Below are 12,533 nucleotides of genomic sequence, written 5' to 3'. Positions count from 1 at the left end.
TAAAGGGAAATCGTTTTCACAGGTCGGCTTTACATCTCTCCTGGGTGAGACTTTCATGGGCTAAACATTTCCAACGTATCGCCGTCCCCGGGATCGGATTCCCACAAAGGAAAGGTCCGATCTATGGACGTGGACCAAGGTCTTCGGTGATACTCCTGAGTAATGAATATTGCTTATTTAAGGGCAAACAATTCAACTTGGATGTCCTAATGCGTTTCACTTAGTCGTGTTCTTGCTTTAAAGTGTATCTCGAGCCAAAACTTTTTGGACGGAGTAGCGAATGTTTAAAGCTAAACTTTAAAACACAAAAACCTTCATTAACTTGTTCAGATCCGCGCTATAGCCGAATGACGGCTACAGCGCAGACCTGCTTTGCCGGGAGTACGTCTATTGACGTCCTGCGCGCCCCCTGCAGGGTTGCATGTGGCGCGCTCTGTGGTCAGCGAGTCTATGAGACTCGCTGGATCACAGATCGGAGTAAGGGGTCGATCCCGACCCCTTACCACGTGATCAGCTGTCAGCCAATGGCGGCTGATCATGTGATGTAAACAGAGCCGGTAATCGGCTATTTTTTCTCCTCGCGCTGACAGCATGAGGAGAAAAGAAAAAGCTGATCACCGGCGGCTGTGAGAGGGACATCGGTCCCGATGAGCTGCCGCCAGCTCTTCTGTGCCCACCTGTGCCACCGGCCAGTGCCACCTAGCAGTACACAACAGTGCCGCCTACCAGTGCCCACCAGCGCCACCCATTAGTGCCCACAGTGCCACCCATCAGTTCCCACAGTGCCACCTATCAGTGCCCACAATCAGTGCCTCATCAACAGTGCTGCCCATCAGTGCCACCTACCAGTGCCCATCAGTGCCATCTTATTAGTGGCCATCAGTGCCGCCTTATTTGTGCCCATCAATACCACCTTATCTGCCCCCATCAGTGCCGCCTTATCTGTGTCTATCAGTGCCGCCTAACTCTGCATATCAGTGCCCATCAGTGCAGCCTATCAGTGCCCACCAGTGCCGCCTCATCAGTGCATATCAATGAAGGAGTAAAATTACCTGTTTGCAAAATTTTATAACAAACTATGAAACATGATTTTTTTTTTTTTCAAAATTTTCCATCTTTTTTTGTTTGTTTAGCAAAAAATAAAAACCCCATCTGTGATTAAATACCACCAAAAGAAAGCTCTATTTGTGTGAAAAAAATGATAAAAATTTCATTTGGGTACAGTGTTGTATGACCGCGCAATTGTCATTCAAAGTGCGTCAGCGCTGAAAGCTGAAAATTGGTCTGGGCAGGAGGGGAGTTCAAGTGCCCAGTAAGCAAGTGGTTAAAATATTCCTCAAAAGTCGCAGAGGATACGCACCGACTTACATACACTAACTTTGTAAACACGTAGAATGGGAAAGGAGAAGGGGGATTGTCGCGGTGCTTACAGATAATAATGGAAACTAGGCATTTGCAATTCGTTTCGTTCCGAATTTGTTTTATAACGAATTTCGACAAATTCGTTAATTCGGGAATATCCGAATTAACGAAAACCCGTTTAACGAATTTTTCCCGAATATTCGTAAATTCGATAAAATTGGACATTCGTAAATTCGGGCATTCGTACATTCGTACATTAGTAAATTAGTGAATTCGTAAATTTGTAAATTCGAAAATTCGGAAATCTGAAATAATAGTTAACTAGTAATAACTTAACTATTAGTAATTACTAGTAACTTTTAAATTATAGGTGTTGTAATTTCCTTTTAAATTTGGCTGTTAGTGAACGTAACACATACAAATTTATCCGAAGTTATGAATGATCCGAAAAAACGGAATGGAACGTAATGAATTAATAATAATAATTAACAATAATAATAATAACAACGTTTTATTATTATTTATTATTAATTTGTTCTGTTCCATTTGTTTAGATGCAGCATTCGTTTTGGATAATTCGTAACTTTGGATAAATTCGTATTTGTTACGTTCACTGACAGTCAAATTTGAAAGGAAATTACAATACCTATAATTTAATAGTTAGTTACTATTTCAGATTTTTTGAATTTTCGGGTTTTTGGATTTTCAAACTTTGAATTTACAAATTTCCGAATTTTCTAATTTACAAATGTACGAATTTACGAATTTACGAATGTATGAATTTACAAATGTAAAAATGTACGAATGTACGAATGAACGAATGTTCGAATTTATGAATGTACGAATGAACGCATTTACGAATTTACGAATGAACGAATTTACGAATCGCGTTCATAACGAATGACCTGAAAAACGAAAAAAATAATAAACGAATGAAACGAAAACGAAAATGAACAAATTTTTTGGCTGTGCACATGTCTAATGGAAACTGTATATTTATAGAAAAATATATATCATTTTAATGAGAATAAAGTTAAAACAAAACAGGGCCAGTTCATTCAGGAATATTCAACATTTAAAGATGAAGGTGGTCATATGGCAATGTTCAGCCTAAACAGAGGTTTCATATTTGTATATTAGCCCATTTGGCTTCAAAAGGGGGACCTACTCAATATTAGGCGGGTGGTCCTTGCAACTTTGAGGACTTACAGGATCTGCTACTGAGGGCTTGGTGCCAGATACCACAGCATAACTTTAGAGGCTTAGTGGAGCCCATGCCTTGTTGGGTCAGGGCTGTGTTGGTGGAAAAATGGGTACCTACTAAATCTTAGGTGGGTGGCCATGGGTGGTCCTTGCTGCTTAGAAGTCTTAAAGGATCTGCTACTGATGGCTTGGTACCAGATACCACAGCATACCTTCAGAGGTCTAGTGAAGTCCATGTTTCGAATAGACGTGCAGAATTTAAAAAGAAAATGAATCTGGAGAAGCCCTAGACTTCCATGGAACCCTGCTTGAAAAATCCTGGCCTAAAGAATCACACTGCCTTCGCCAGCTTGCCTTCTTCACATACTGCATCCTGATGCCATCTCTTCCCTAGGTAAGCGACGCACACACACTCAGTCATCCACGGGATGTAAAAGAAAATGTGATTTATGAGACCAGGCCACCTTCTTCCATTGCTCTGTGTTCCAGTTCTGATGCTCATGTGCACCCTGGACACCCTGACCAGTTTTCAGCTACGTAGCCCCATATACAACAAACTGTACTGACCATTTTATTTTTCTGCTTTCAAAACATCAACTTCAGGGACAACATGTTCAGTTGCTGCCCTAATATATCCCGCCCACTTTCAGAAGCCATTGTAATGAGATAATCAATATTATTCACTTTACCAGTCATAAAGTTGAGGCTGATTGGGGACACCTGGTGACAATTGTCTAAGAGGGGATATCATTTTACTTTGAAGAGATCTTCACTTACTTCCTGCTCTGTCTCTGAGGCAGGAAGGGAGAGGAAATCTCCTTGATGGGACATAGACACCAATACAAATTCTGGCAGGGGCCTGAACCATTCCCTTCTCCACCCAAAACAACACCCGGACAACCTGGGCTCATTCTTTCTATTCTATTCTATTGTTTTTTTCTATTCTATTTTATTATTTTCTATTCTATTCTTTTATTTTCAATTCTATTATTTTCTATTCTATTCTTTTATAGTCTGTTCTATTTGAAATTTATTCTATTTGAATTTATTCTATTCAAAATTAGAATTTTAGAAATTGGTTATATTTTGTCTATTTTTTTCTATTTTATTCTATTCTATTCTTTTGTTTTTTTCTATTCTATTCTTTTCAATTTTATTCCAATTCAAATTTATTCTATTCGAATTTTGGGAAATGGTTATAGTCTTTTCTATTCTATTGTTTTTTGTTATATTCTGTTCTATTCTTTTCTATTCTATTCCAATTTGAATTTATTCTATTTAAAATCTGAATTTCAGAAGATGGTTATATTCTTTCTATTTTATTATATTACTGTATAATCCCTTATTTTGTATTCTATTTTATTCTGTTCTTTCATTTACTATTCTATTTTGTTCTGCTTTATTCTTTTCTATTCCATTATTTTCTTTTCTATCCTATTATTTTCTATTCTTTTCTTTTATAGGCTGTTCTATTTGAAATCAAATTTATTCTATTTGAATTTATTCTATTCAAAATTAGAATTTTGGAAGATGGTTATATTGTGTCTATTTTTTTCTATTTTAGTCTATTCTATTCTTTTTTCTATTCTATTCTTTTCAATTCTATTCCAATTCAAATTTATTCTATTCGAATTTCAGAAGATGGTTATATTCTTTCTATTTTATTATATTACTGTATAATCCGTTATTTTGTATTCTATTTTATTATATTACTGTATAATCCGTTATTTTGTATTCTATTTTATTCTGTTCTTTCATTTTCTATTCTATTTTGTTCTGCTTTATTCTTTTCTATTCTATTATTTTCTATTCTATTCTTTTCTATTATTTTCTTTTCTATTCTATTTTATGCTTTTCTATTCTATTGCTTTATTTTTTTTTTATTCCATTCAGAAATTCAAAAACTATTTGAATACTAATCAAATGAAATTGGAAAAACATTTCCAATTTGATTCCAATCTCGTCCGAAATTTCGCTTTGGATTCGTTTAAATTTGTTACTATTGTAAATCGCAAATCCGGTTACATCCGAATTTTTGAAATAACGAAAAATTCTTCCAAATTTTGGAGCGAAACGAACTGCACATGTCTAGTTTTGACGGGTCAGGGTTGTTTTTGTGCCAAAAGGGGGACCTACTCAATATTAGGAGGGGTGTTTACAAAGTTAGGAAGTGGATGAAATAATCCTAGTTATCAGACGGAGGACATCTAGTGGTAGAAAAAAAATGTTGTGGGAGAAATTCTCTGAAATAAAGATGAATTTTGCAGCAAAAGTTGTTTTTTTTTAAAAATGATATCTTTTAATGGACTATTCATTTTATTTTTGTCTGGAGTTCTGCTTTAAAGAGAAAGGCTGACTGTAAAACATGTCAGTCTCCAGAAATATGACTTTTTGTTTACAATAATAACTCAAAATGAGTAGTCACTGAAAATCCACTGGAGAGAAGGTCTTTGCAGTTCATAAAATTGGAAATATCTCTGACATGATCTGCGTCTGACGTCCGGGGAGTTCTCGGATTACTCCATGGCCGTGTTACAGGAAATGCGCGTGGAATTCGAATTTCATATTATGGAAACAATTGTTGTCCGTTTTATAGATGATTTAGGAATGTTTATCATTACAACAAAAAAGGTCGGATTTCAGAGAAAACATCCCAGCGTGAGATATGCGTTTTGACACGTGTGCGGCACAAAGGTCGCATGAGAGTGTGAATTCTGGGCAAAAAGGAAGACTTGAAATTGTACGTGAACCCTGAGGGCGCCGTGCGTCACTGCGATGTGTGCGTCACTGCGATGTGTGCGTTACTGCAATGTGTGCGTCACTGCGATGTGTGCGTTACTGCAATGTGTGCGTCACTGCAATGTGTGCGTCACTGCGATGTGTGCGTCACTGCAATGTGTGCGTTACTGAAATGTGTGCGTCACTGCGATGTGTGCGTCACTACGATGTGTGCGTCACTGCGATGTGTGCATCACTGCGATGTGTGCGTTACTGAAATGTGTGCGTCACTGCGATGTGTGCGTCACTACGATGTGTGCGTTACTGCAATGTGTGCGTCACTGCGATGTGTGCGTCACTACGATGTGTGCGTCACTGCGATGTGTGCATCACTGCGATGTGTGCGTTACTGCAATGTGTGCGTCACTGCAATGTGTGCGTTACTGAAATGTGTGCGTCACTGCGATGTGTGCGTCACTGCGATGTGTGCGTCACTACGATGTGTGCGTCACTGCGATGTGTGCATCACTGCGATGTGTGCGTTACTGCAATGTGTGCGTCACTGCGATGTGTGCGTCACTACGATGTGTGCATCACTGCGATGTGTGCATCACTGCGATGTGTGCGTTACTGAAATGTGTGCGTCACTGCGATGTGTGCGTCACTGCGATGTGCGAGTCACTGCGATGTGTGCGTTACTGAAATGTGTGCGTCACTGCGATGTGTGCGTCACTGCGATGTGCGAGTCACTGCGATGTGTGCGTCACTGCGATGTGTGCGTTACTGAAATGTGTGCATCACTGCGATGTGTGCGTCACTGCGATGTGCGAGTCACTGCGATGTGTGCGTCACTGCGATGTGTGCGTTACTGAAATGTGTGCGTCACTGCGATGTGTGCGTCACTGCGATGTGCGAGTCACTGCGATGTGTGCGTTACTGAAATGTGTGCGTCACTGCGATGTGTGCGTCACTGCGATGTGCGAGTCACTGCGATGTGTGCGTCACTACGATGTGTGCGTCACTGCGATGTGCGAGTCACTGCGATGTGTGCGTCACTGCGATGTGCGAATCACTGCGATGTGTGCGTCACTGTGATGTGTGCGTCACTGCGATGTGTGCGTCACTGCGATGTGTGCGTCACTGCAATGCACGGTAAAGTTGTTGATGCGATGCCAATCGTTGTGAATGGCACTAGGGATGTGTTGAAAGCTTGTGAACTTTACTGAAATTCTGGTGCCGACTCCGATCCCCTTTGAAGTCAATAGAAGCCGAATGTAAAAAAACTAGTAATGGTTATTTACTAGTACAGTGGTCTCCAAACTGCGGCCCAGGGGGGCCGGATACGGCCCTTTGCTTGCTTTTGTCCGGCCCTCGGGGGATTATTCCCCCCCACTGTTGCTAACATAGTTCCTCCTACTAACACCAATGATGGGGCACTAATCTGCCATTGACATCAATTATGGGGCACTAATCTGCCATTGACATCAATTATGGGGCACTAATCCTCCCATTGATACTAACGATGGGGCACTATTCCTCCCAATGACACTAATGATGGGGCACTAATTACCCACTGACACCCATGATGAGGCACTATTCCTCCCATTGACACCAATAATGGGGCATTAATCTGCCACTGACAACAATGATGGTGCACTGTTCCTCCCATTAATACTAACAATTGGGTACTATTCCTCCCATTGATACTAATGATGGGGCCCAATCTCCCATTGACACCAATGATGGGACACTAATCCCCCATTGACACCAATGGCACTATTCCTCCTATTGATACTAACGATGGAGCACTAATCTGCCATTGACAATAATGACGGGGCACTATTCCTCCCATTGACACCAATAATGGGGCACTAATCTGCCATTGACACCAATGATGGGGCACTATTCCTCACATTGATACTAACAATGGGGCACTATTCCTCCCATTGACACCAATGAATTAGTTGCCCCATTTTCCTTCACTGGCAGCACGCCCCTTCGTGAAGAAAGTCTCCTTAATGGGGTAACATAAAACACAGAAATGTTAATTCTTTCTCACTATTTTCAAAAACAAAGTGTCTGGAGTCAGGTTTATATTAAAATAATAGATTTATTTAACCAGCCTGTGATGAACTGAGTGTGGGAAATTTCGTTTACACTTAGCGGAACCAATATTCACCTCTGCTGTACCTGGGAGGGGGAGGATAAGCAGCGCACAACGCGGAAGTGCCGTGCAACCACGCTGAAACGCATTGCTGCTTCTCATGGCTTCTGCCGAGGGGGAGACCCTGAACTTCAATGTCGGGGTGCTCGGCCACATCGACAGCGGGAAGACGTCGCTGGCCAAGGCGCTGAGCACCACCTCCTCCACCGCCGCCTTCGATAAGAACCCGCAGAGCCGGGAGAGGGGCATCACCCTGGACCTGGGCTTCTCCTCCTTCACCGTGCCCGTCCCCGAACACCTGACACACACCGGATACTGCCGCTTACAGTTCACCCTGGTGGATTGCCCGGGACATGCCTCCCTCATCAGGACCATCATAGGAGGTGAGTGCTGCTGGAGGGGGGAGGGAGGGCAGCATGGTCTGAAGGAGGACCACAAGGCCCAGCATGGCCCGAGAGAGCACCACAGGACCCAGCATGGCTTGATAGGGAACCACAGGACCCAGCATGGTCCCAAAAAGCACTGTGGGACCCAACGTGGTTCAAAAGAGCACCACATGATCCACCGTGGTCCGAAAGAGCGCCACGGGACCCACCGAGGTCCGAGAGAGTGCCACGGGACCCACCGAGGTCTGAGAGAGTGCCACGGGACCCACCGAGGTCTGAGAGAGTGCCACGGGACCCACCGAGGTCTGAGAGAGTGCCACGGGACCCACCGAGGTCTGAGAGAGTGCCACGGGACCCACCGAGGTCTGAGAGAGTGCCACGGGACCCACCGAGGTCTGAGAGAGTGCCACGGGACCCACCGAGGTCTGAGAGAGTGCCACGGGACCCACCGAGGTCTGAGAGAGTGCCACGGGACCCACCGAGGTCTGAGAGAGCGCCACGGGACCCACCGAGGTCTGAGAGAGCGCCACGGGACCCACCGAGGTCTGAGAGAGCGCCACGGGACCCACCGAGGTCTGAGAGAGCGCCACGGGACCCACCAAGGTCTGAGAGAGCGCCACGAGGTCTGAAAGAGCACCACAGGATCCAACGTGGTCCAAAAAAGGACTGTGGGACTCAGCGTGGTCCAAAAGAGCGCCACGGGACCCGTCGCGGTCCGAAAGAGCGCCACGGTCTGAAAGAGCGCCACGGGACCCGCCGCGGTCTGAAAGAGCGCCACGGGACCCGCCGCGGTCTGAAAGAGCGCCATGAGGTCTGAGAGAGTGCCACGGGACCCAACGAGGTCTGAAAGAGCACCACAGGATCCAGTGTGGTCAAAAAAAAAAAAAAAAAAAAGGACGGTCCGACAGAGCGCCACGCGACCCAGCGGAGTTGCCAACTCATCCCTTTAAACCCAAACACATATGAATTACACAGGTTCTAAGGCTAATTAAATGCAGATAAAGCACTAAGTGAGTTTAATTACCACCTTAATCAGCCACAGAACCTGTGTAATTAATATGTGTTCGGGTTTAAAGGGATGAGGTGGCAACCCTAAGACCCACCGTGGTCCAAAAAAGCCCTGAGGGACCCAACACGATCCAAAAGAGCACCATGGGACCCAGCATGGTCCAAAAAAGAGCACCACGGGACCCAGCGTGGTCCAAAAGAGCACCACGGGACCCAGCGTGGTCCAAAAGAGCACCACGGGACCCAGCGTGGTCCAAAAGAGCACCACGGGATCTGCCGTGGTCTAAAAGAGCACCATAGGACTCAACGCGATTCAAAAGAGCACCATGGGACCCACCGTGGTCTCTGCAGCGGCTCTGGTGCGGACTGCACAGGAGCCCTGTGCGTCTTCTGGTCCATTTCAGGTCTGAATTCAGACCAAAATTCGGGCTGAAATCGGACCTGAAACGGTGAATGGAGACGCACAATGCTCCTGCTGTGAGCCTCTGCGTGTTCCAGTGTGAACCCAGCCTCAGTGCCACTGGTTCCCCAAAAGTGTCAGAATGTTCGCTGCAATATCGCAGTCCCACTATAAGTCGCAGATCCACCATTACTAGAAAAAAAAAAATCTATCCCATAGTTTGTAGACGCTATAACTTTTGTGTAAAACAATCAATATATATATTGGCCTAAATTGATAAATTTTATTTATTTTTTTAAATTGGATATATTTTATAGCAGAAAGTAAAAAATATTGTTCAAAATTGTCGTTGCTAGTACAAAAAAACACAGAGGTGATCAAATTCCACCAAAAGAAAGATCTATTTGTGGGAACAAAACGACGTACCTTTTTTGTTTAGGGGCAGTGTCGCAATTTTAAGTTGAAGTAACGCAGTGCTGTATCGCAAAAACGGCCTGGTCATGAAGGGGGTAGTAAATTTTCCGTTGGCCAAATGGTTAATCCCGCTTTAAGTTACGATATGGCTTGTGTCAAAATTGTATATGTTATATTATTATTATTATTTGCGATATTTTTTTCCCACGGAAGTGGAGTTACCTTTAAGGATGACTTTTTTTTTTTTTTTTTATTGATAATGGATGGAGCTTTATAACTCATGCAGACTTGCAATGTTCTTAAAACGTCCACGTTAAGGACTTGGTCCGTTATGTCATACTCCATCTTTAATAATTCCGTGTTTTTATTGACACTGAGTTGTAGCAGAGATGCGAATTTGGCTACTAACTGACAACTTGCTGCTGTCCCATGTCATATTTTTTTTTCCCACGGAAATAAAATGCGCCCACACGATGAGACAATGGGCCATTCTCCGGAGCAGCCCGTCTCTCCTGAGTGGGTGCAGGTCACAGTGACACATCAATGGGACCTTCTTGCTTGCTGGTTCTCTTCTTTGTTTTTTCCTGCATGTGATTGAATTTAATCAGTTTCAGCCATCTTATTTTGTCATTATTTTTAGTTTTGTTCTTTCTGCCAGCGTCGGTTGAAATCGTTTTGGGGACCGGGGCTGGACGGGTGGCATGCAACGTTGGCGCTCCCTAGCCTGCCTGACTCTTTGTCTACTAGATTAATTATAGAGGCCTTAAAGGGAAAGCTGTTATTGCTTACATTAATGTCGTTTTAAAGCAGAACTCTGTGACAAGAAAATATTGTCTATATACAGTGGGGGAAAATAATGATTTGATCCCCTGCAGATTTTTAACATTTGCCCACTTACAAAGAAATGACGGTCTATAATTTTTATCATAGGTGTATTTTAAATGATAGAGGCAGAATATCAACCACAAATCCAGAAAAACACACAATACAAATGTTATAAATTAAGTTGCAGTTCAGTGAGTAAAATAAGTATTTGATTCCCAAGCAAAACATGACTTAGTAGTTGGTGGAGAAGCCCTTGTTGGTAAGCACAGAGGCAAGACACTTTTTGTAGTTGGTGATCAGGTTTGCACACATCTCGGGAGGGAGCGTCATGTTTCCACCTCCATGCTTGAATCTAGGGATGGTGTTCTTTGGGTCAGCATTTTTCTTCCTCCATTATGCTTTGGGGCGGTTTCTCTGCTTAAGGTACAGGCCAACTTTGTCGTATTAAGGGGCCATGTAGTGTAAATGAAAGTAAGGAAGGGCGAGCGCGGGGGTCAGCAGTAAGGTAGGGCAAAGGGCGGGGGTCGGCAGTAAGTTAGGGCGGGGGTCGGCAGTAAGGAATGGCGGGGTTCAGCAGTAAGGGAGGGCGAAGGGCGGGAGTCGGAAGTAAGGAAGGGCGGGGGTCGGCAGTAAGAAGGGGCGGAGGTCGGCAGTAAGGAAGTGCAGGGGTCGGCAGTAAGGAGGGGCGGGGGTCGGCAGTAAGGTAGGGCGGGGGTCGGCAGTAAGGTAGGGCGGGGGTCGGCAGTAAGGTAGGGCGGGGGTCGGCAGTAAGGTAGGGCGTGGGTCGGCAGTAAGGAAGTGCGTGGGTCGGCAGTAAGGAAGTGCGTGGGTCGGCAGTAAGGAGGGGCGTGGGTCGGCAGTAAGGAAGGGCGTGGGTCGGCAGTAAGGTAGGGCGGGGGTCGGCAGTGAGGTAGGGCGAAGGGTGGGGGTCGGCAGTAAGAAAGGGCAAAGGGCGGGGGTCGGCAGCAAGGAAGGGCGAGTGTGGGGGTTGGCAACTAAGGAGGACCAAATTCAAAAGTCAGTAGTACATAACAATAACATAATGGCTGTGATCGAGCGGTTGCTGACCCCCCACTTTATTCTCTTAAAACAGGATAAAACATAAGGGACAGGAACACTTACACTTATGGCAGACTTGGCACTTAGTCTGCCTTCCTCCAGCAATGACAAGACTGCACTCTATGCCTGTCTTTGCCAGCTTCTCCTGTTCTTTAGGACCATTGTTTTTTGGTTTTGTTTTCTTTTGTTTTTTATTGGCCATTGGGGATTCAGTACTGACGTAGCTTCCATGCTTTGTGCTGGAGTTGCATTATTCAGCGCTTGACTCCTTTCTTACAGATGCCGAAAGTGTATGCTACCCTTGACCTAACTCCTCTGAGGGCGCCCTCAGACAAAGTCTTAAGGACGAAACGCGTCAGTTTGTGACCTCACAGCGACTTGAGGTGACGTTTGCGTGTCACCACCGGGAAGAGACAACTACGATTAATCGGCTTTCGCTGATCTAGCCGACATTTACCCTCATTTCAACGGATTGGTGAAAACGCGTTCTATTTTATGTGCTTACTGACGTTTTAATGATTGTAAGTGCAATTTTAAGAGGGTTGGGGTTGCAATAAATGCTAAAACAGGTTCACACTATGTGGAGTTTGTCTTCCTATGTTCCATTACCCATGGAGTGATTTGCAGCTCTAAACCATGCCTGTTCTCTGGTTGACATCCCTTCGAGTTACTCAAGGCTTGTGTTGTATCGATTTCTGGTGAGTTTGAACCCCTATGGGAGTGTGAAACACGCGGTGTGGCACTTGGTGTTTGGTGCACAATGGTTAACATCTACTTAGGATCACCTCCTGCTTTCGGAACTCGATTGGTTGGTTGCACTTACCCCATCACCAGCGACTTCCCCCTGCTCGGCGGCGGCCTCTCGTTCTCTTGCTCTCCATCACTGGTGGCTTCCCCCTGCCCGGCGGCCTCCTTTTCTCCTGCTCTCCATGACGGCGGCTTCCGTTTCCTGCCTCCTCCTCGGCCGCCAACAGGGAGTCTTCTCTTTTCGGCC

General features: G+C 44.6%; 1 protein-coding gene across 1 annotated transcript in view; it reads left to right on the top strand.

Annotated features, from left to right (window-relative positions):
• Positions 1–7,481: 7,481 nt before the first annotated feature.
• Positions 7,482–12,533, top strand: part of EEFSEC (eukaryotic elongation factor, selenocysteine-tRNA specific) — a 243,240-nt gene continuing 238,188 nt past the window's right edge. The window contains exon 1 of the mRNA XM_073591890.1: positions 7,482–7,830. Coding sequence (XP_073447991.1) covers positions 7,548–7,830 — 283 coding nt within the window. The 5' untranslated portion in view covers positions 7,482–7,547. The remainder of the gene's footprint in view (positions 7,831–12,533) is intronic.

The sequence above is a fragment of the Aquarana catesbeiana genome, linkage group LG07 (assembly GCF_042186555.1).
Source record: "Aquarana catesbeiana isolate 2022-GZ linkage group LG07, ASM4218655v1, whole genome shotgun sequence".
NCBI classification, from domain to species: Eukaryota; Metazoa; Chordata; class Amphibia; order Anura; family Ranidae; genus Aquarana; species Aquarana catesbeiana.
This window is presented reverse-complemented; position numbering and strand designations above follow the sequence as displayed.